General features: G+C 41.6%; 1 protein-coding gene across 1 annotated transcript in view; it reads right to left on the reverse strand.

The window, feature by feature from the left end:
- The window catches only part of LCTL (lactase like), a 139,068-nt gene that overhangs the window by 44,686 nt on the left and 69,159 nt on the right, over window positions 1-25,223 (reverse strand). The window contains exons 11-14 of the mRNA XM_078683042.1: window positions 21,153-21,427; window positions 19,150-19,276; window positions 17,370-17,569; window positions 13,560-13,623 (exon numbers count right to left, since the gene is read on the reverse strand). Coding sequence (XP_078539168.1) covers window positions 13,560-13,623; window positions 17,370-17,569; window positions 19,150-19,276; window positions 21,153-21,427 — 666 coding nt within the window. The remainder of the gene's footprint in view (window positions 1-13,559; window positions 13,624-17,369; window positions 17,570-19,149; window positions 19,277-21,152; window positions 21,428-25,223) is intronic.

A 25,223-nucleotide genomic window follows, 5' to 3' on the forward strand; every position in this document is an offset into this window, starting at 1 on the left:
AGCAGAGCTGAAATTGTAAAGGAGGGGTGAGTGCCAAAGCGTGAGAACTGTCTCGCGAAAGGCCGCGCACCCATTGGTCGAGATTATTTGAACTCGTGCATTTCATTGGTCGCACGAAAATAATAGGCGCACTCGGATTGGAAGTGATTTTGTAAACAAGTCACTCGCAAAAATCGTATGTGGCATTCGTATAGACCGCATACCAGACCTGATCCACGTTATATGGGATTTGAGAACGATCAGTGGAAAGGCGTCAAAAACAACATTATGTACGGAACTAAGAGAAAAGTGTCTCTCGTAAACAAAGTGAAGAATTATTTCAAAAAGGACAAGCCGATTAAAACTAGAGAAGGTGTTGTCATACCGCAGCCCAACACTCCCGCATCTTTCATGATGTTCGATAAAGGGTACAACACATGTGTATGGTTGGAGAATTGGGTGGAATACACGAAAGATGACGGAGTATTGGCTTTTCCATTAGATGGAACCTTTAATAGCAGAATTCTATTCAATTTGAGAGCCCGAATGAATGATTTACATCCCAGACCTAGGTTAATGCAGTATGAAGCACTAGAGGAATGGGAAATTGAGGCTTTTGAAAGGGATAAGCCCCGAATGGATAAAGGGTTGACTAAATGTTATCCAAAATTGAAGCAGGAAGCACGAGCTAAAAAGATGAAACAGTGGAGACAGAATATGATAGTGGAAGGATTGTTTCCCATGATGCCGGCAGATGATCCTTCTGAGGGAAAGAAAAGGTTGGAAAAATCTAAACATTGGGTACCCATCGGAGAGTCGGATGATGAATTATTAGATGGCCTGTGTAAAAGAAGTCCGCCCCCTTATAATGAAGGACATCGACCTTCCAGTGCAGGAGATATTTCCCGAAGACTTCCTCCCCAGGAAGAAGTTAGGTCCGCAAGTGTAGGAGGGGGTTACCACATACCTCCCTATACCGAGAGTCTAGGACCAGTGGATACCAGAAACATATACCCCAGAATGTCAGCTAGTGGGGAGATGGGATATTCCCGTGAAGGAGATTTTTGTTCTCGACCTCCCTACGGAGGCGAGATGAGACCCTCAAGTTCAGGAATGCCGTTATTACAGCCACAGTATGAGGGAGAACGAAGATCCCTAGGTACAGGAAGTTTATTCCCAAGACCAAATTATGGTGAAGGACCTAGTGAGACTCATCCCACTGCCCCGAGTTATGCTCCCACACTGACCCCGCAGGTGTTGCATGGCAAATCCATAGAGAGATTACTGGAAGAGAAGGAGCGGGAGGTTCTAGCAAAACAGAGAGCTGAGATCATTCAGAAAATGTCCCAGTTAAATACCAGTCCTGAAGCATTGACAATCCCAGTAACAATCGGACCCGTAGTTTCATTGTACGGGGATCGGCATGAAAGTCCAAAACCTCCAGTCATTACTCCCGTCATAGCCCAGCCCAGACCAGAACCCTTAATTGTAGATGAACAGACGAGTGAGTGTGAGTCTGAAGTCTCACTGCTGGATCTGCCCATTAGAAATACAGGGAAAAGGATGCAGAAAAGACATAATCCTTTCACTGCGAGGGAGATTCAGATGGAATTGACTTCGGGTACTAGAAGTGTCACTTTGGTCACACCTGAGGAAATCGAAAGATGGAGTCAAGAATTAGAGAAACAAACTTCGCAAACGAAACCTTTAGACCTCTACAAACTGAGAGTAGAAATCGAAGAATTAATGGCAGGAAACGTAGGATTAGACAGATTAAATACCTACTCTGAAGAAGAGCTGTTGTTTATGTGCAAAAGTCTTACCCGCAATGTCCGAGTACTTCATGAAAAATTGACAGATACTGCTGCTAGTATGGGAATAGACATTTCAAAATCGAAACCCTTGCAGAAACCATACCGAGCAGAATTTTCAGACAAAGATTTGGAAAACCTGAATATATCAGGGAAAAAGGCACAGGTCAAGGAACTATTGACAGTATTGCAAAAATGGGGAGACGTGGAAAAATGGAAAGCCAGATGGGCTAGGAAAAAGGATGAGGCCAGGTCTAGGCAGGTAACTCCTGAATTTGTCCTAAAAGAGGTAGACAAGCCAGAACAGTTATGCCCTATGCGGGAAGTGCCAGGAGGAAAATATGTACATGTTCCATGGTCCCGACAGGATATTGTGTCCTTTACCAATGACTTCCCAAAATTACGAGAAAAACCAGTCGATTGGTACCGGCAGGTAGAAAGATTCGTAAAAGTGCAGAAATGCTTGTGGAAGGACCTGGATGGGTTCTTCGACATAGTGGTCCCTGTAGATCTGTGGACTGAGTGTAAGATAGCCATAGCCTGGCCTAGTGAGGAATACCCGAGAGACGACAAAACAGGGGAACCATCGAAGGAAGTGATGAGAAAGTATGAACAAGTAATTCAACATTTGAAATTAAAAGTGCCTGCAAAGGAAACTGATTGGACCAAGATAGATAGAACCACGCAAGAAAGAGATGAGACAGTGCACTCCTTTTATGAAAGGCTGTTGCAGGTATTTAAAACATACAGTGGTATAGATAACATCGAGAGGACATGACCCATTTCATTTACAGGTTTGTAAACGGTTTAAGACCCGAAATTTGTCAGTGGATAAAGGATAATAAAATCTGTTGGCATACCAAAAAGATTGATGAGGTCCTACGGTACGCAAAGTACTGTGAGGACGAAATGGCAGAAAAGAAAAAGGCCCTGAAGGAGAAGGTGATGTGGGCTCAAGTAAAGCTCGTAGAACAGCAAGCAACTGAGTAAATTAAATAAAGTTACTCAGAATCAAGGTCCTGGGGGAGGGAATGGAGGAAAGCCCCGACCTAAAATGAGTAGAGAGGAAGCCAAAAAGAAATTTCCCTGCCATCAGTGCGGAGAAATTGGACATTGGCGAGACGAGTGTCCATATTTACAAAGTGATAATGGCCAAACCCCTGATTTAATTCCACAGACGCAGAATGAAAAGCAAAGAAAGACCCAGCAGCAGGTAAAAACGATTCAAGTGCCTCGAGCGCCAAAGCCTATTTTTAAAGGGAAGTCACCACAGGGTGATGATGTAGAAGTCTGGGGAGGCAATGAAGATAGAAATACAGCAACTTCGCAGTATTTGTTGAATGACACTTTTTTCTGTGATGACCAGTACTGACGGGGCCTGAGAGGGGAGGACGAGGAGTGCGTACTTGGCGCCTCTTTGCCGGTAGACCAGTCAGGGCCATACATTGAAGGAAAGGTTGATGGAAATGATGTCACCTTTCTATTGGACACTGGTGCTACCCGTTCTACTGTGAGAACAGTGGACGTTCCAAACCTACCCCTCTCGGGAGAAGCAATCCAAGTAGTAGGAGTATCTAATCAATTGATTAGTACACCTGTTACCGAACCCATGGAGATCTCAATTGGAAATTTTAAACAAATGCACAGATGTGTTGTCTGCGATACCGGTAAATTTACTGGGACGTGATTTGCTGTGTAAAATGAATTGTACCATCTTTTGCACACCAAAGGGCGTCGAAATTCAAACCCCAGATGAAGACGGTATCTACAAGCTAATGTTAATTAGACCTGACTCAGAAATGAAACGACTGACTATACAGGACTTACCTGAAGAACTCCAGCAGACAGTGAAACAAGAAGTGTGGGACTTTACAGGAAAGGATGTGGGATTAATGAAAAACATAGACCCCATACAAATAGCCATGAAGGAAAATGCAGTATACCCGAATACCAAGCCTTACAGAATGAGTGCAGAAGTAAGAGCAGGCGTTGCCATTGAAATACAAAAACTGCTAGAAGCAAACATCATACAGGAAGTAATGAGTAGCCCGTGCAACTCACCCATTATGGGCATCAAAAAGCCTAGTGGCAAGTATCGAGTAGTGCAGGACCTGAGAAAGGTAAACAAAATTGTGGTTCCTTGCTGCCCTATTGTCCCGAACCCAGCAGTGATTCTGTATCAGATCCCCTGGGATGCTGAATGGTTCACTGTGATCGACCTATGTCATGCTTTCTTTTCGATCCCATTGCATCCAGATAGCAAATTTCTTTTCTCATTTGCTTTCAACAGTAACGTATATGTCTGGAACAGGGTCCCCCAGGGGTACACTGAAAGCCCCTCTATTTTTAATCAAATCTTGAAAAAATGCCTGGAAACTTTAGTCTTACCGGGAAAATCTGTTTTGGTACAATACATTGACGACCTATTGGTGGCGTCTAAAAGCCATAGGGATTGCGTGGTTGACACCATTGCCCTACTGAATCACCTGAGTGAAAAGGGACATAAAGTGGCCCCTGAAAAATTACAGTTCTGTTCGAAATCAGTGAAATATCTGGGACACCAGATAGAAAAAGGTATCAGAAAAGTCACCTCAGAGAGAGTCAGAATAATTCAAAATATGCAGTTACCTCGTACTCAGAAAGAAATCAGAATGTTCCTCGGAGTTGTAGGTTACTGCAGGCAATGGATTGTGGGATTCGCAGTCCTTGCAAAGCCCTTGATACAAATGACAAAGAAAGGAGCAAAGGACCCAGTTGAATGGAATGACGAGAGCTTAACAGCTTTCACACAGTTGCGAAATTGCCTGTGTACAGCCCCTGCTCTGGGAATGCCTGATTACTCTAAGGAGTTTGGCCTTTTCTGTGACACTCGTGACAATTGTGCATTGTCCGTCCTGACTCAGGAGCATGGTTTAATCAGAAGACCTGTGGCATATTTTTCTGCCACTTTGGATCCAGTGGCTGCTGGACTACCTGGATGTCTAAAAGCAGTAGCTGCAACTTGCACCAGTTTAGAACAAAGTGAGTCAATTATTATGGGACATCCTGTAACTGTGTATGTTCCACATGCAGTTGTGATCCTATTGACTCGTACGAAAACTCAGTATCTCACCCCTAGTCGGCTGACTAAATATGAGAGGATTCTCATGGGTGCTGCAAATATAGTCATTACCCGATGTAACATTTTAAACCCTGCCACTCTACTCCCTGACTCAATGGTAATGGAAGATAAGGGAGATCATGAGCATGACTGTATTGACCTGACAGAGTTTAGTACTAAACCTCGCCCAGACATAAAAGAAACTCCTTTGCCTGTACATGATGAGGAATGGTTTGTAGATGGTTCATGCCTGAGGCATGAGCTAGGAGGCCTAAGTGCTGCTTATGCTGTAGTCACGTTAAACAAAATTGAAGAAGCATCCTATCTATTTGGAGTAAAGTCTGCACAAGTAGCCGAATTGATCGCTCTGATAAGAGCTTGCAAATTGGGAAAAGACAAAAAAGTAACAGTGTATACTGATAGTCAGTACTGTTACGGGGTTGTGCATGACTTTGGCCAATTATGGCTACAAAGAGAATTCCTGACTTCTTCAGGTACCCCCATTCGAAATGGAAAAGTTGTTCAAGACCTTTTAGAGGCAATCCAATTACCAAAGGAATTGGCAGTGGTCAAATGTGTTGCTCATAAGAAGGGCCTTGACCCTGTATCTATGGGAAATTACTTTGCTGATCGGGTGGCAAAACAATGTGCTATGGAACAAATGAGAATAAATCCCAATCGGGGTGGGGTTGGAAACAGCTGCCAACTTAGAATGTTTGAAGAAGTGCCTACATGGGATGAAGTGAGAGAATGACAGCATGTGACGCCCTGGGAAGAGAAAGAGAAGTGGAAAGAACAAGGTTGTAAACCGAGACGTGAGGATGGTGTCATTGTGGGCCCAAATGGTATGCCTGTGTTACCCAGACACCTGCTTGCCCCAATGGCTCGATTGATACATGAGAGATCACACATTGGGAGGGACGCCATGGTTTTGGTATTTCAACAGACTTGGTACAACAAGAAATTCAGGAAGGTAGCAGAATCTCTCTGCCAGAGGTGCTTGACCTGTCAGCAGTTCAACGCTGGCAAAAGAACAGTGGTTGAATTGATGAAAATTGGGAGATCAGGGGGTCCCTTTGTGAGAATACAAATTGATTTCATTACCATGCCTCGTTGTGAGGGAAAAAGGTATGTCCTAGTCATTGTCTGCCTATTTTCAAAGTGGGTGGAAGCTTACCCTGCCACACAGAATGACGCCATAACAGTAGCTAAGCTCCTACTAAAAGAGTTGATACCTAGGTTCGGGGTTCCAGTCTTTATTGATTCAGATAGAGGCACCCATTTTCAGAATGAAATTTTGGCCCAGCTTTGCAAAGCATTCGGGATCACTCAAAAGCTGCACTGTGCATATCATCCAGAGGCTTCTGGAGTGGTAGAACAAATAAATGGCACTATAAAAAATAGATTGGCAAAAATGTGAGACTCTACTGGCTTGAACTGGATAAATGCCTTGCCTCTTGTTCTGATGGGACTCAGAAGCATTCCAGATCGAAGAACAGGCCTGAGTCCCCATGAGATATTGATGGGAAGAGTGATGAGACAAGATTGGGTACCAGGATACAAACTGTTAAGCATTTCTGATGATTTGGTACTTGAATACTGCAAGCAACTGGGTGACCAAGTGCGTTCTATCTCTCGCCAGATTGGGGCAGACGCCGTCGCCAACCCGACAACACCAGTTCACAAATTGGTTCCTGGTGACTGCGTTAAGATAAAGAAGCATACTCGTTCGAGTTGCCTTGAACCAAGGTGGGGACAAAAGCGCCAAGTAATCCTGGTCACCACAACAGCGGTGAAGTGTGCAGGCGGTCCCAAGTGGATCCATGCCAGCCATACCCAGAAGGTGATACCCGACGAGGAACCTGGAGCAGAAGGTCGTCCAGCTGAGGGGTCTACAGCTGTTGGTCCTGAAGTAGCTGATATCAGACGGCCGAGCACCAGTCCCATTGAGGGTCCTGTAGGCGTTGGTCCAGAGGTAACTGATGACGTGTGGCCAAGCACTGGTACTGCTGAGGATCCCACAGTTGTTGGTCCGAAAGTAGCTGATGACGAGCTGCAGAGGATTTGGCCAGAAGATTGGATACCCATAATCGACCTTCCTGGAGACCCACTCGAATAAGAGAGCGAATAAGAGAAGCGAATAAGAGAAGACAGAGAGTGGAATAGAGAGGTCGAGCAAGGCACAGGCGAAGACCCTCAGATCATTGAGATTCACATCAAATCTGAGGACGAAGAAGAAGGTCAGACAGGGACAGAACAAGGGATCGATACTCCTCCGCTGACTCCTGATGTCGAAAAAGGACAGACTAGACATAGTGTAATAGTTCGAGCAGAAGAAAATCAAGGGATCGAAGTGCTCGAGCAGGATCAGGCAGAAATAGAAGAACGTGTTCAGGACACAGAAACAGAGACATTTGAAAGCCAAAGTCAAAACTCACCTGAACAAGGCCAGCTTAGTAACCAGGCAGAAGAAATAGATACAAGACCTGGGACTAGTCAGACAGAAAGGGAGAAGGCAGAAATTGAAGTGCCACAAACAAATGAAAATAAAAGGACATTAGAAGAAAGCCAAATAACAGTGCCAACCAAAAGACTCAAGAAAAAGAAGCACATTGAGCCAAGGTATATTAAGAGACTAAGATTAAGAATAAAAACTGTCCAAGAGAAACTTGCAGATATAAGAAAAAGTCCCCGAATTGCAGAAATACCTGAAGATAGCTCCAAGAGAAGGAGTGAGCGAATAAAAAGACAAAACGAAAAATACAAGGATCCGGAGTGGACCTACTTAATCTTGGAAAACTTTGAAGATCTTGATATTACTGACGAAAGCGACGGAGAACGGATTACTGATTACTCTGCAGAGGAAGAGGAAGAACTGCCGTGAAATTGCTCAGCATAAAAATACCTGGGCAAAAGCCACAAAGAGGGGTTAAAATTTTATTTCTGAGCCAAAATGTCTGATACAAATGTGAGTAGTAGACCTAGCCGCAGTTGTTGCAAAACATGCTGCAAGGTGTGTATATGTAGTATAGTTATAGTAATATTAATTTGGATATGATTAACAGTTTTCATTCCCTTTATGGTTAGCAAAAATACTAATATTGACCCTACTGAGATTACCGACACTGAAGAACTGACAACACGAAGTGTAGAAAGACGTGAGAAAGCACTCAGACAGACAACACGAGACTTAGAAGCATCAGATGAGGAAGGACTACATTACCACGGAGTTAGAAACAAGACTCATTTAAATGTTTTCGCAGACCTGTTAGTGCATTATGTAGAAACTATGGAAATAGAAGATTGGTATGTCTGCATGAAGCTACCTACTTCTGTGGCTGAAGGCGTGACATATCATCACCTACCTCTGACCTATGGAATCTCCTGTAGTATTTTAGCAAGCTTATTTTACAAAAGAGGACCGTTACAGTACTATTATTCTAACAATGACGTGATCTTTTCTGAACTTCCTATACGTGGAAATCTGAATCCTGTACATACTAGAAGTGACGTTACACGTTACATGGGAGAATATTTTCTGACTATAGGTACTATAGACTTAAATGAAGCACACAGAGACAACTTGACCTGTTCATTACATGAACAAGAAAAGGTATTCTTAAACATGGCAGAGAAAAGAAGGGAGAGTTTCCAAAGAAAGGCAAATGACAAAAGGCAGAGAACACCTAAATGGGCTGAAAACATGGAAAGCACCTCAAATGGCGGGGCAGGGCCTGCTTTGTTGCTGGATTTCGAGAAGAAAGGGAAACTCTGTCTTCATCGCGAGAAGACTAGTTATTATAATAACATTTTCATTGGTTCCAGTCAATGTGAGCACAATTACAAGGTAATTGGAGGTTGGGGATTCAAAAATGGGTCAGAGCCTGTGTTTCCTGGAATTTATTATATATGTGGAGACAAGGCTTATTTCAAATTGCCGGATCACTGGTATGGAAGCTGCTATTTTGGCATTGTTTTCCCGAGAATATACCATGTGAATGAAATTGCTGGAAGCAGTGAAAATACTAATGGCTTAGTGCGTAGTAAAAGAGAAAGCGTAGGTGAAATAATGGGTAGTATTTTTAGTGCACTGATACCTGGAGTGGGAGTGGTTCTGAACACTCACAGAATTTGCAAATTGTCCACAATAGTGGATGTGTTGTCTACTGACACAGCTCATGGATTTCTGCTGGTCAATACCGAAATGGTTGCGATCAGATCAATGGTTTTGCAAAACAGACTTGCTCTTGACACCTTATTAGCAAAAGAGGGCGGAGTCTGCCGGATGTTGAAGGCGCAACATTGTTGCACTTACATTCCGGACAAAAGTGTACAGCTCAAAAGATATGTGAAAAACATTACTAATTTGGAAAAGGAACTCAAACCACTCGAGGTTGACAGTGCCTGGAAGAGACTGGTTGATGGTCTCTCCAATGTAGGACATTGGCTTGCTAGTTTAGGTAAAAGCTTATTATTTAAGGTACTGATGCCAATTGGAGTGATAGGTCTTATCCTATTTCTCATATTCGTCTGTTGCAAATGTCGAAAGCATACTAAGAAGTATCAGGTGAATGCAAGAGGAGTGAAACGGAGTGCGGATGAACTTGAATTGGAAGAAATGAATAATCAGATTTATAAAAAGGTGAAAAATTCTCACCCTACCAAAATGAGAAAGAGAAACTGAATCGCCTGTTGGAAGAGATAGAAATGTACAAGGTGTGAAAGAAAGTTGGCATCTGGTTCCATTTTTTGTGATGATAGTAAATATCATCAAAGAGGGGATTGATAGAGCAAGATTTCGCATCGCGACTTGCTCGAGTCAAGAACCTCGAAAATCTATTATAATCTCGTAACTTCAATTGTTGGTTTACTAATTTTATGTATTTTGAATGTGTGTAGGTATCATAGAGACGCTTGCATATGTGTTTTACTAATACGATTAATCCGTGTCCCTAAAATGGCCGCTGCTTGACTTTCCTCTTCTGCGCATGCGTCAGTCACACTCACGTGACTACACTTAGAGATAGTTTTGGAGGGAAAGGGTGCGCATGCGTAATAGCCACAAGATGGCGTATCTCTGTATTAACGTGGTGAAGCTTCCTGCTGCTGCTTTTGTGACATTGTTCGTTGCACTTACCCTTAATGCATAGTATATTTTTATAATGGTGAAACTAAAGTACGGAACTTATAACATGTAATACATTCATTTATTTTTATGTACTAATTTGTTTTCGCTTACTTTTCATGTATCCTCGGCACTGAGGGGTGATGGGGCTGGGGAGTCCATCTTGAAGGGAACTTCTGCGCAGAATCAATTGATGGTGCGGTGACATTGAAACCCAGCCAAAGAAGGTTGATGCCAGAGCCTGCCTGGGAACATGCACCTTCACCCAGCAAGAGCATCTAGATTGTATTATATTTTAACACATTGTATTCTTTTGCATTGTATTCCCTGCGACTTCTCGTGGGAACCCCAATCTTGCTAGGCGGCACCTTAACATGCAAATTAGGCCTTAGAATAGTCTGCTCTGATTGGTGTGTTAACCAAATCCTACTTTAGGACCAATCGAAATTTGGGGATTCTGACACTTTGCAACATTTGGGGGGTGGTACCCTGTCCCAAAACAGTATATCTAGCCTAGGTTTAGCTAGAGAAATTGTCCGACTTGTCTGAATAGCTGACCTGTCACTGACCCAACGCACTCAATAGGTGACTTGATACAGAGCGCTGCGGAGCACTCTGTCCGAATTTGACCATAGACTAAGGTTTTACTAAACCTTAAGTGCTGGCGGAGCACTTTGCTGAGGAGTTCGCTGACCCAATCGGGGTTCCGATCGATAGCTGCAGAGAGGGTGGAGCGCAGGCGTTGCTTCCGAACTGCGGGTGCTGGTCGTATCCTGGTGGTCCTGTCCTGATCCTAATCTGGGTTTCCTGTCCTGTTCTGGGGTGTCCATTCTGCACCTGCTGTCCCACTGAGGGTTATCCTTCCTTGAGGGTTTTCCTGTCCTTAACTGACCCGTGGCCAGGGTTGGTTTTCACACCAGTCTAGGTAAATATTGCTCTAAGTTCTTAAACTGCACCTTCCTATTTTTCTGTCTTTGCTTCAATAAAGACATACCCTTTGCATATGTTAATTTTCCATGCTTTTCTCTGCAAATCATTGCATCTCATTAAAGTCATTTACAGTTTACATTGCATAGCATGTTCCTATGTTCCCTATTTTTTTTAGTATAAATCTGTCCATAACTGTTTATGAATTAAATATATGATACGATTTTTCTCCTAAATACTGAATTGAAGTAATAACGTTAGAATTATAGCGTTGCACTTTTACCCTTCCATAGATGTATAGGTTACCCTAGTGTCCTTTCTCTCGAAACCTGACCCCCCTGATAAAGTTCCTAATGCGTGCATAAAATTCCTAGCATTTAGTACTCTCCCTCGAATTTCATTTTTGTTAATTCTGAATTCCCTCATTAGTGGGTTAGATGGTTACCTGTATACTCTTCCTATATAGTTATGTGCTCTTCGTTATTTTGATTATAGATTGCCTCATTACTATAAACTGTATGATTGAAGAATCTGAAATCTAAGATAAACTTTTAAAACTTCTCAGTTGTCCGTGGTCATTTCATGAAATAAAATATAAAAGTTGGGGTTTGTATTTTGCTGCCTTTCCTTTTACAGCTAGCTCCCTGACCCATCGTGGTCATAGGTACCCATAACGGTGGATGGTAAGTTGGGTACACTGGAAATAATCGAAAGGGAACTCACAATTATTGATAGTAGATTGTGTGGTCATCTGATCAATGTATATGATAAAGTAAAGTATATGGGCCCGAAGCCAGAAGTGGCGAAATTATTGGTCGGGTGACCCGCGATCTCTAGCAACAGTATTCTTCAAGTTACTGAATTTTTAAAACTGTGTATCAAGCTAAGAAATTGTTTGGATCAGTGATGGTCCATGTAAATAACTGATCCATGTATCTCTCTGCACTTTATTGCCCATATTTATTGCATTTTTTAACTTGTTGTGTTGTACATGTGCTTTTATGGTTTGAATCAAAACCGAAATAAAGTCTCTATTGAATTGAATTGAATTGAATTGAATAAAGTAATACAGACATATCAATCCACCACTAATGTATCACTTTTTCCCAACTTCTTCCCCAAAGTGATGCTTTATTGCTGCATTATTATATTAATTATACCTTTTTATTTCGCATCAGTCTCACTGATGCACTATTTAAACTGATGCTTTAGTACTAATGTGTTTATCCAGCTGCTAATATTTGTTATCCTTTCTGTACCCATGGCCAGTGTCCGAAACGGCTGTAATACATTTGTAACGTGGACAATTGACCAGGTGGGCCCAGCTGGCAGCTCTCGGTTCTGCGATAGAGGTTCCAAAACGGATACTGCTTTAGTGCTCATTGGGGCAGCTCTGCCCTGCAAAGCCACCAACAGCAATCCTAAGAGGACGCCAGCCTGAAACAAATTGCCTTGTCCGTAATGGAATAGGAGTGCCTGAAAGGCAAACTTGAATTTTTCTAGTGGCTCTGAAAATCCTTAAAACAGAGCTGGAGGGGAGGTAGCTCCTCCTTTTGGTGACTAGTACCACTGTCATTTTCCAGCCTGCAGAGGGCAGAGTCATTTGGGTGTATGAGAGGATATCTGCATGGGAAGTGAAGAGACAGCAGGGAGACAGTGCAATGCAGACAAGAAGTAAAGGTGGAAATGCAAAGTGCAGAGAAGAAAAGAGAGGAGAGGTTTATGATCATGAGAGTGAAGGAGTAGGAGCATGTATGTGAAATTTGCACTAAAGAGGCGGGTGCAGAGAAGAGGGAAACGTGCATGGAAGAAGGACTACTACTTTGGGAAATGGGAGGTGCCTATGGATCATGGTTGGTGAGGTAACAGGTGAAGGATAAAATAACTTCAAATAAAATAAGAAACCTTCCCCTGTACCATAAGCAAGAAAAGGCTGGCAGAGGCCCCACCATATCTACCATAAGGTGAATATTTCAAACTAAACACCCATTGGTGCACAACAGAAAACACTAGTAGTAACCTGCCATATTCAGTCCTAGGGATTATGAGATACTTCCCTGAAGACTGACCGCACACGTTCCTACTGCTCAGCCCCACCTGCAAATCAACTGAGCACCCTTTACAATGAAATATTCCTAGGAACAGTGCCCTCAGTCCTGTTAACCTATGCTGATTGATGATACTGTAGAACCCATCTCTTTGGCCCTACCCACTTCTATTTTTTGAGATGCTTTCCTTATTTATAATCTCTGTCTAAAGGTAGATATCGAAATTGTATGGGTAATTTACAAAATAGGAAAGGAATTGGGAAATATTTAGTTTCTGCAGAATGACCAGCGCTGCCCATTTGAAGAGTCCTTTGCGCCTCCTCTATAGCCCAGTTCTTCGTTAAACAATGGCAGGCACGTGGACCATTTAGTTGTCGCCTATGGGACAATGAGACCCTCCTTCTAATTTCTGCTGCTTCATTCTACCAAATTGTGTGCAAAGCACCCACATTAAGTGGTATATAAAACAAATTTACTTTTAATTTCTTTGTTTGCCCTTATTGTATGGCCCATTGGACCAAATTAACGATGTTCAAATATTCTTGTATCAAACAAATGTTGCTGGTTACCTGCAGCCAGGAGCTGGTTGGTGGTCGAGCACATTTCAGTGGCTTTGCGATGCCAGTTCTCCACCTAAGAAAAGAAATATACTAGAAGTCAGCACACGTGAAACTACGTCAGCAAACTCTGCGCATGCCCAAAAACAGGAACCTATAACTTTAACAAGGCGAACAAAAGCTTTTATTTACACCTATGCAACCACAGGCTGCAGCAGCTTTGTGATGAACGAATGCACTGTAAAATAACTTTATACTGGAAAATGCAGTCTTCTGGGCAGCGACTGGCAGTAGAACCCATCTTTGTGAAAGGGGAGAGTGTAATGTTAAATTCTGTTGACATAAGGGCCTTCTTTGTCCCAACCCCCAGAGACCTGTAAGAGTGACGTTTGAAGCAGTGCGACAGCATGTAGTCCTTACCAGGTATACTAGACACCCAAAACGTGCATCAATGTATGTGCAGCGTCAATCGAGGCAAACAGAAGCCCCTACTGCATTAAATCAGACCACAAGGGTGCACTCCTAACATGATTCACCGAGAGCCGGCCACACACTAGGCCACGAGGGCAAGAGAGATAACGCATTGGATGGGCTCTGATAGGCTGTACGCAGTGCCACTGGAATTATGCGCTTTTGCGGCATGGCGTTTTTTGCAGGAATATGGATTTGCTGCAGGATCCATCATCTGTTGCAAATTCTGGAGATTTTAACCCCCAACATTTTTTTTCTAGCTCAACAGTTCAAAAGGTACTACTAACGCAGCAACACGTTATGCCGCACAGTGGCACACCCTCTACAAAAGTTAACTGGTCACCTTTTAGTTGATTATTGCTAAATTTGGATATTAAACTGGCACAAATGAGGTGCAACCAATACACAGTGTTAACAAGTGTACAAAAAAAAATGAAGTACTACTATTACAAAATGTGCCACATTACGCCGCATAACTTGCTTTTTCCTGACGCACGATTTACTGAACCATGCCACTTAATTTGGGCCTCCCTTGCCGCATAATTGCAGTGACCCTGGCTATAGGCATGTAGGTCTGAAACAGGTGTATACTAGGCTCACTTTCTGTGTGCTGAAGTAGTCAGTCACAGTAGGTCTACACGTTTGCAGGGTTAGTAAGGCTGGGAGAGTTAACTAGAGTTAACTATTTGTCAAACGTGGGCAATGCAGATGTGCTGATGTATTACTCGTGGCATGGGATATAATGCAACCCAGGCTTTAGAAATTATCACATTTTTTATTTTATGGTGGTTTCTTTGCAGTCTTTTCAGTCTCTAGAAGGAGATCGCTGTATTTATCATGGGTTTACATGTGTAATGCCGGGCAATTCTGTAATTCAGTAGAAATGTAATATTTCTCGCAAATTACTGGTTTTGAAACCACTGCTGTTTGTTAAATAACAGGAGTCACTTGTAGCAGATGAGGAAACTGCAATTTTGGATATGTGTGTATTTTATCTCACTGAAAACACTGGTAAAACGTTTTATTGCATGGCAAGCAAAACGAACATATGGACAGCAGAACTCCTGGTTTGGGAATGAAAAGATAGAAGACAATTTAAAAAAAACTCCATCAGTTAAAAAAAAAAAAGTTTTAGGTTCATAACTGGCTATTTGACACAACAGTTGCAGAATAGTTCCCTGGAAACACAAGCATAAATTCGCTAAAAAAAAAATACAGTTAAAGTGTGGTAAGAGACCTTAACACGTGTTCAAAAAAAAATCTTCTGAAATTCTATTAAAAAAACAAAAACGTTAAAGAACAGTTATGGTTACAAATTAAAACCGAAATCCACTGAAATTCACCAGTTATGGTGAATCATATCTCGCCCAAAAACCATGCAAACCATAACTCGCACACCAAATGCAATGCTTATGACTTCAGAAATGTATATCTATTTATGTTTAATATATTATTTAGTAACGTACACAATACATTAAATATGCATATTTGTCTAATTAATAATGCTAATGTGATACGTAATCCCACCTGTAACATTGTTTGTCTTTCGAAATTACTTTTGGCATGTCAAAGGTGAGGTCATGAGCATTGCATTTGGTGTGTGGGTTATTGCTTGCATGGCTGTACTTCGAGTGATGGATTGCAGAGATCATCTTAACTTGTAGATTTCAGTGAGTATTTAGTGTTAATTCATTGTTATTACAGTCATTTAGCTCTCTTTTTTTAAGTACTAAGGGAAATGGTAAAACTGCAACAATGAACCTCCCCGCCTTCACATTCAAATTTGTGGTTTCACTGTGGGTTCTGTACTCAACTTTAGGCCAGGCACAATATGGACTGGGCTCAAGGTGCAGCCTTTCCCCTCACTCTGAACTTAGCTACAACCGCTTCCAATGCATGTGTGCACGGTCTTTTCCCAGGTAGCTCTTGTGTGTGATGTACAATGTATGTGGCCGTTGGATATTGAGTGATTTTGGGTGATTTTGGGTGTGTGCAAGAAAGGAAGGTACACACGTTTGAATACCTCGATCCCTTTGTTAGTGGGGTTTCTGAATAGGCCCACTGAGATGTCATCTGTAAGGCCATGGACACCCTATTTGGTTTTAGTGGTTTTTAGTTTTTTTCGTTGTAAATAGTATCACTTTAACCATATTTTCAGAACATTTCTGAGGTTTTTATAGGCAGATGTTCATTTCTTATGAGCAAATATAACCATGTCCTACATCTAACAGTTATTTTTTTTGTTATTACTTTATTTTTGAATAGCTTCTCCCAAGTATTATTCCCCCATAATCAACAGTGCCCAGCCTTCGGAATTGTGCAGTTAGGTCTGGATACAGAGTCCGTCCTCCTGTCTGGCCCCGCATCCTGTCCCATCCCACTCAAACTAACTGAGCCTCATCTTTGGCTATGCATAGCAGATTTGCCCAACCCATCCAAACCAGCAGCCCTCAGCCATGTTTCCTGCAGATTCATCAAATAGAACATCCGCTATGAGCAAAACAAAAAATCCTTCTTAATGTAAACTACATATTTTCAATAACAATTGCATATTCTCAAACGCCATCTCAACGCAAAGTCAGGAATCCTGTGTCTTAAAAAGCTGTTTTTCTAGATAATGTGACTACTTTTTCTGCCCCTCTGGGATCTGCTGCTTCTCCCTTTATACTAAACTCGTTATCATTCCTTTACAGAATTTTTTTTCACCGTGTCCCAGATTTCATGATAGTGGAAAAAATAAATCGAAACATTTTACCAAAGTTGCACCTCTTCAAAAAATCAAATATGTAAATCCAACTGTCACTATATCTTTTTTCACCTCATTTGCCTCTATATTTTTTGGTGAAGACCACACATCGATTTTTCTCCAATCCACAAATAGCTTGCAAGTTGGACTAGAATGCTTCACCTCATCCACGTTTGCTGAGCACCCATCCCGCTGTTTTTTTTGTAGGTGCCATAGATTTATTTTTTTCCCATTGGAATTAACTTAGCTTCTAGCCTTTACAAACGCCCAAATTAAACCTCTTGAAGATCTTCACAAAACTCCCCAGAATTAAATTAAATTCAAACTTGAGGGTATGCCATCTTAGTTTTGTCATTCAGCTCATTCAAGTTTAAAAAAATGCATTTCCACGGGGACACAGGGAGTGCTGTAACCATAGTAGGGAGTAGCTCTGCAGTGTATCTGCATATGGTGTATGCGGAAAGTGAGTCGTCCGCAATAATCACAATACACCCTTAAATCCTCTTCCAACCCTTAATTACCCAGAAAAAAACATTACCAGGAGTAGGCCAAGGAATTCCCTTAGAAGTTCAGTATCTTGAAGAGATGCTTCCAGTGGTACTGACCTCTCGGACGTTGGGGAAACCGTTGACGGTGATGATTTTTTTGTAGAACTGAACGGAGGCCTTGGGGTATCGTGGTTTGTTCTTGTTCTTAAACTCAACGTAGTACAAGCCAAATCTTTCAGAGTAACCTTCATCCCACTCAAATTTGTCCATCAGCGACCATGCTGTGTAAGCCTTCACTTTCACCCCATCCTTGATGGCTAGACGTCAAGAGAGGTAGAAGGTAGTTTAGTGTCAGGTACCGGATGACAGGTTAAGTGACATTTGAAAGTATTCCCAGATTTGCAAACTATTCTCCCCTCTATCCATACCCCCTTCCTCCCCTCCCTCACTTTCATTGTTACCTGGTCACCATGTCAGTATACCAATCAACTTGAATGCTTTTTTTTTTATTATTACTTGCGAACTAGAGCTACAAGATATCAGAGTGCTGTATAAATAGAGGAAGAACAAGTTGCACAATGATAACAGAATAAATAAAATTCAAATGAACAGTATATTATAGTTATATGACTGAAGGGGTCTTTAGAGAAAACCTATTCTAGGAGCAAGAATCGATGCAACAATAAGCGTCTGAGTTGAGTTACCTCTTGAATGGTTTAAAGTGGGGATGGTTTAAAGTGGGGAAGAGTTCTGATTGATTGATGGGTGGAGTTACAAATTCTGTCAAGTGAGCACGATAAATATTTAATTTGAACTCAATACTACAACGGATGAGTTGTCCACATTTTTTAAACTGTGTAAATTGGAAATTTGTAGCAGTTACAAAATGTCTCGTTAGATCAAGACATCACAACACAATATGTTGACACACTCTTGGACATAAGGGAGAAATCTATCCCCTAACCAAAAAGTTCAAAGGAACACATTGTTGAAAGAAAGGTCCTGATGAGAGCGTCTGAAAAAATATCAAAACAGGATCCAATGCCAACAAATCTGACAAATGGACAAGTCTTTCTACCCTTCAAATAGCAATCTCTAAATCCATTAATTAGTAGTCCAGTTTGACTTCGGTTAATAGAGTGGTAGTTGCCATGTCCTGTCCATAATGACTGTTACTGAAAACAATTGAGTGCAGATTACATAGTACCCTTGCACATTAAATTGTAGAGGCTGTCTAGAGAAATGAGGCTTCCATTTTTACAAATTAGCTCAGTAAACATACCCAAACGTTAGAGGATTTTACAGCCAATAGTTACACTTTGCACATTATTTAATACAGTATTCTAATTTCCAATATAATTGGTAATCAATATCCACTTATGCTAAATTAGTTACCATTTTCTGTGCCAAAATATGTGGCAATTTCTTTGCATAATGATCAATAGATACATGGTCAGTGATTAGTAGCCAACTGGCCCAATAAGTTAATATTCTGTGTTCAGATAATATTGGTGTCTCTGCCCTGCAGTGTCTCTGAAGACCAACATTAGTCTCAAATAACTCAAATGCATTGACCCAATCACTAGCAGTATCACCATTGAATAATTTGTTATTACATTATTTTCTTATTTTTAGATTATGCTGAAACCCTGTGTGCCAAACGATAGAACATTTTCAAGACCCACTTAAACCTTTGACTCCTCGGCTAAATTCTAATGTGTGACCAGAATTTGGGCAGAAGAGGCTATTTCCCTTCTCTCTCTTTATAGGATTTCTGTACATCAGCAGGCATTATGTTTGATCTTTACTACTCACGAGCTACCTCTACAAGCAGACATGGGTTAGGAGCGGTCATTAGCCAGACTCCACTCTCTGTCCGTATAGTATAGCGGTATACCTTTCAGCATCTCATTGGTGTAGCCTTTCAAGTATTTGATTCTCCATTCGTCGCACAGCTGAGCACACTGCATCTTTTCGGACACGCCATTCTCTGTCACATACACTGTGGGGTTGCCGTACTGTGTCTAGGAATAAAGGAAAGCCCAGATGGGGTGAAATAACCTTGACTCAAAAGGAAATAATACTATTGACATCCACACAGCTTTTATTTTTATATATTCTTGAGTATCAGCAAGGGGGTAAGCTACAGAGGACTCAACATTCGTATTTGATAGCTTTTTTTTATTTGTGATGGATAAATATCAGTGAATGTATTGTAACCATTAGGAACCGATTTGGAACACCCTTTAGATCAAATAGTTGGGCATTCTATGATATCCGCCTGCACAAATTAACAAGCTGTTCCGTGGATGCTCTTTCATTCTAAGAGGGACATGCCAGACCTGAATTATAGGTATGGTGCCACATCTCAACAATATTTTGTTTTTGTGACGTTTGAGGTACCAAAAACAGTCCATAACAAGTAACACAAAAGTGATCACTCACAGATGTGGCATCACAACCTTTAGCACATCCAATACTGATCCTTTAGCACTGCGGGTAAGACATTTTTACCACCCCAAAGATAGTGTCCCATTACATACATTTGACCTTTTATATAGCTTTCCTTTAATGCTATATACAAAGAGAAGCATCCTAGAATCTTTGACCTGCATCCATAATCCACTGTATACTCCCAGCCGTACAATAGATGGTGTCCACCTCTCAGAAAGTTCCCACTCATTACGTACTTTGATGAACTTTGAGTTCATGTTCATAAACTTTGGCTACTATAGACTTCATCAAAGTTCAATTCAGACTTTTGTAGATTCCTTTAATGCGGTTTTATTTTCTTCCACCTTCTTACTTCATTACAATATAGTGCTGTGGACATTGTTTTAGTAAACACACGCAACCCTTTGAGAGTTAAGGTGAGACCCTTTCTGGCCAATTCCATTAACCACTAGGGAATGTTGATTTCTGAAGGTAGTGCTGGCGGTCGTTCTGAGCCCTACGCATGGGCTGGCAAAAGAAACATGGAAACTTACTAACATTGCTGAGGACTCATACCAAATACCTTGTCGTGAGTGCTTTATTTTACATTTTAACAATTGTTTTACTTTTCCTTTTATAATGAAAGTATGAGGTACAATGAAAATCAAGACTTTAGTTACTTCGACCATATTTGGAAGCACTTGAGACTGGGGAAAGTTGGTTATTGTCACTCATACACAGTTTTCCTAAATTTCAAAAATAGATAATATTGGAAACCAATGGTCTTCAGAAATACTTAGGTTAGGGTACTTAGTAAGCTACTGTTCAGCAGTACAGGTCTGTGCAGAGTACCTTGTGAAGAAACAACTGTGCCACCAAGCCCACCTTGTCTTCCCTGCAGCACTGGCATTTGGTCCTGGAAAGGACGGCTTGGCATTACTTGCGTCTGAGGTGTGTGATTGTCTTTCAGACAGTGTGGAGTCATTGGTGAAAAAAGTAGATTTCAGTAACAATTGAAGGTACTAGGGAAATTAAGTAAAGGGAGCTCGAGAATGAAATGGAGGTGTAAAAACTAAATTCACGAGGTTTGCAGTAGTCTGATTTTTACACCTAATGTCAAGGTTTCACATTTCGTACTCAGACTGATGGGGAAAAGATGCTGTGATTACAGCTTAATACCCATGACGTATTGCTATTAAGCATATAACTCTTAAAGTAACTCAAATCCAGGTAAGGAGAGAATAATTCAGGCTGCGATAAGAGAGGAGAGGAGAGGAGACAGAAGATGGATGGCGTGAGAGAGGCAAAGGAAAGGTGGAATGTTTGGTTGACATTTGTTGCCAGATCTGCTATTAGTTACACAATCTCTAATAGAGTCATGACTACTTCCTTCAGGCCAGCCTGCCCCTTCACTTAAGACACAGTACTTGAGAATATTACGCTTCCTCTTTGAAGGAAGATGTGTACCTTCACAAAGTTGAGCAAGCGACGGAAGCCCCAGGGCACAGAATACAACCACTTAGATTCAGGATCGGGCCACCTGGGATCCACCAGCTCAAGCAGGTCCCGATCGGTGAAGTAGCTAGGTCCCTGGAGAGCTGGGTAGTTCTTCTGCGTGATGTAGCGTGTTGTGAAGTGTCCTAAACCCAGGAAGTCACTTGTGCCTTTGATGTAGCTCTTCTCCTGTGATGAGAAGATTGGGAGCCTCGAGACCGCCAGACCCTGCTGCGCACTCTTCCGCCCTAAGAAAACAAAGTACATTTGTGACCACTCTTTTCATTCCACTGATCAATTCCCCGTAGAGACCATGACAAGCAAATGTAATTAAGTGTCAATAGAATGCAATCGTTGGCAAAGCCAAGAGGTCTAGCTCTTCAAATGAGTGCCAAGTTATTGGCTATGCCAGTGCTTGTTTGTGAAACATTGTGTGTTAATAAAATAAATGACTGGTGGTGGATGGTGATGCACATGCATACATCAGAAGCCATCTACGAATGCCTTTTGTTTGATGAAACCTACTCTAAGATGGCTATCAAAGGCTGCAAAAGTATGGGTGGCCATCTTAAAATGGATGTTCATAAAAAGAATGGTCTCCAGTACTTATGGATGTATCAGGACACACCAACTGCCATTTTGGATTTATGCTTTAAACTTTATTTTGCATTTTAAAAGTTGGCGACAAACATTTTTGACCAGTTAATAGCAAATAAACGTTGCAGGAGTGCAATTATTAAAGGAAGTGAGTGGCACGGCTTCAGTGTGGGAGATCAATGGAGGAAGCAGGAGATAAAAGCAACACACTCACAGGAAAGGCGGGAAAAATAGAAAGTATGGCAAGCAGACAAGGGAGAGAGTGCTGAAAGAAAAAAGTACTTCCCTGATTATAACAACACAGTAGAATGATATAACTCACCCCAGCTAAAACACTGTATTACAGCTGTAAACCACGGTAGGGACAATAAGGAGCAAGCAAATGATACTGACAAGAAAGCCAACCACTGATGAGCAGTGGGCTAACCCAAAGCCCACTCTGTATTGGAATTTTACACAACGTCCTTTGATGAAATGCAAGAGTGATAACTGATATACTTAGAAATCAGTAAAACTTTAAATATATTCTACCTTGAAGACCTGTAAAGGTGGGTTGTAGACCTGTGTAGGGACTGAGAGTAATGGACAGAAAAATTTGGAAAGACAGAAAAACTAGTACAAAGGGAGAAAGCAGGGATCAGCAAGAGTGAGATAAAGGGGCAGCAGTGGATGGAAGAAGCCTGAAGTGAATTCAAGACTACGCAGCCTTGGTTTTCGGCACGTTGTTAGGTGGAACCTGGGCAGCGTATGCCCTGCTCTGCGAAGCATTCTGTATTCAGGCATGGACTTGAAGCGCTGCCCATTTTCCGTCCATCTTTTCAATTGGCTCCTGTTACTGTCCTTTCTAAACGGTTACTTTTGATTCTTGAATAGGCTTAGTAGTCCCTCCTTAGTACCGCATTGCCTACATTAGCAATCTCCCATGAGGACTGTCCCTTTTGCTTGTATTGTTACTTGGTATGTTTTATTTAGTCTGTGAGCACTATTTTCTTTAATGATTTCTCATATTCCACCCACGACATGCTTTCATACAACGCATACCCGCCCGCTTTTATATTTTTATTAGTAATGGCGGCTGCGTCATATTTGCAAAATATGCGACTCACCCAACTTGCACCTTTTCATCTGCATTATTTTTTTTTTCTTTGCCAGCGTGGCTGCTCTAACTATGGCGGTCGCACTCCTTTCTTTATTTTCTTTGCCAACCTGGTCTGCTTTAACTATAGCGGCCGCACTCCTTTCTTTATTTTCTTTGCCAGCCTGGTCTGCTTTAACTATAGCGGCTGGTCTCCTTTTTTTATTTATTTTCTTTGCCAGCAGTCTTTTTTAACTATATTCGCCTCGCTCTGCAAGCAGTCATTTAACCCTTTTGGTGCTTGTGTCGTCCAATGGCAGACACCAGGAAGGGCCCCCTTTAATGCTCCAGTGCAAAGCACCGGAGGTTTCTTTTATTTTTTTTTCCCTTTTTTTTCTTTTGGGGAGACGTGGAAGGCTTTCCGCGTCTCTCCTCGCCCCCCTTCCACCCATCTGTGACATCAGCACGCTGTGAGGTGCTCTGACATCACAGTTTTCCACACCGGAACCGAGAAAGCAGCAGGTAAGGCCGCACACGACTCCGAAGGGGAAAACAGGCTGAAAACAGCCTCCCCAGCTTGCAGGGAGGTCTCCCCTTTCAAACGAGGCCTTCCTTAAAGGGTTTCCTGGCCGTGGATCGCGGCAGCGCTGTGATCCAGGGCCAGGACACCCTACTAGACACCAGGGATGACTCATTTTGTTTTTATAGTGAAGTGCTTTCCGTGGGGGCAACAATCGGCCCCCAGGGAAACCATAACTACAAAAAAAATATAGAGAAAGAGAGATCTGTCTCTCTCTTGCTCTATATATATATATATATATATATATATATATATATATATATATATATATATATATATATATATATATATATATATATATATATATATATATATACAAACGAAGACTCCACACGCCACTTCCAATCGTCCAGATTGGCGAAGCAAAAGGAGAAACGGACCACAGGATCTGAGTTCAAAAGATTTTAATGTGCAGGTGAGACAACAACAGCACGACGCGTTTCGGGCCCGTGGGCCCTTGGTCACATGTAAAATATATACATCCGTTTTTTTGATGCACGCTAAAACTTTGCACATGGTGTGTGAATAAAGTAAAAACCTTTACAACTTACCTGTTGCTGTGCCGTGACTTCAGCCGATGTACATGGGGTGAGAAGAAACGTAGCAATATATATATATATATATATATATATATATATATATATATATATATATATCCCAAAACAATGTGATCCAGCAGGAGTTGAGAGCGCTCCACAGCGTGTGCTTGCTCAGGGGTCGGATCCAGACCCAATTATTATTTTTAAACAAATGGAGCAGCACATCCAGGATTTTTCAAAGCTACTTTATTGAAGCTTCACCCCACCAACGCGTTTCAGCCTCAACAGGCTTTGTTCACGGTCAGTAAGTCCTTCAACTCTTTTCATATTTATACTAGCCCATTTTAGCCATTATGAGGCATTATGGGATACGTAGTTTCATATATTTCCAAAAAGTTAATTAACAAAAAGAAAGACTGGTGTTTTTCACATTAAACTTTCTTAGGTGTCAAAAGCGTCATATTCAATTCATATGGGCAATTTAAACAGTTAATGAGGGATTAGTTCCCAGTCAGTTTTCAATAGTAGTTGGGTATAGTACCCTGTTGAGTTCAGATATACTCAGCTGGTCTCTCGTAACAGTCACTCCAAGTGTATGTGAAGGTCTTCCCCAAAGTTCATACCTCTTGGCATTTTGGTTCGAAAACGGATGATTAGCCGGGACTCCATCTGTCTCAGTTTCCTGACTGTGTCACCGCCTCTTTCCGTTTTCATGAGCATTTTGAGTCCGTAAAATCTCATGGTTTTCCAGTCACCGTTCTGGCAAGTGTTGATATGTTTTGCTGTTGCATAGAGCATATTTTTATTTTTCACCGCTCTGATATGTTCCAACATTCGTTTCTTCAACATGCAGGTCGTGCTGCCTATGTATTTGCTGCCACATTTGCACTTGATCACATACACAACATTTTTGGATGTGCATGTGATCTGTTGGTCAATCTGCATCATCTTGCCATTGGGTTCTTCAACCGATTTCTTACTCATGCCAATCTTACAGGCCTTACAACTAGAGCAAGGCTTGAATCCTTTTCGTTGGTTTGTCAACCAGTCAGTTTGCATCTTAGCTTGAAAGTGGCTTTTCACCAAACAATCCTGAAGAGATCTATTTTTTTTGTAGGTTATTTGTGGTTGTTTTCCTACTAGCTCTCCTATATCTGGATCCCCAGATATAAGATGCCAATATTTCTTCATTTTGTTGGCGATCATTCCACTTTCCTTATTGTATGTGGTTACAAATCTCGGCGGGTCGTTTT

This window comes from Lissotriton helveticus, chromosome 3_1, assembly GCF_964261635.1.
Source record: "Lissotriton helveticus chromosome 3_1, aLisHel1.1, whole genome shotgun sequence".
In the NCBI taxonomy this organism is placed as follows: domain Eukaryota; kingdom Metazoa; phylum Chordata; class Amphibia; order Caudata; family Salamandridae; genus Lissotriton; species Lissotriton helveticus.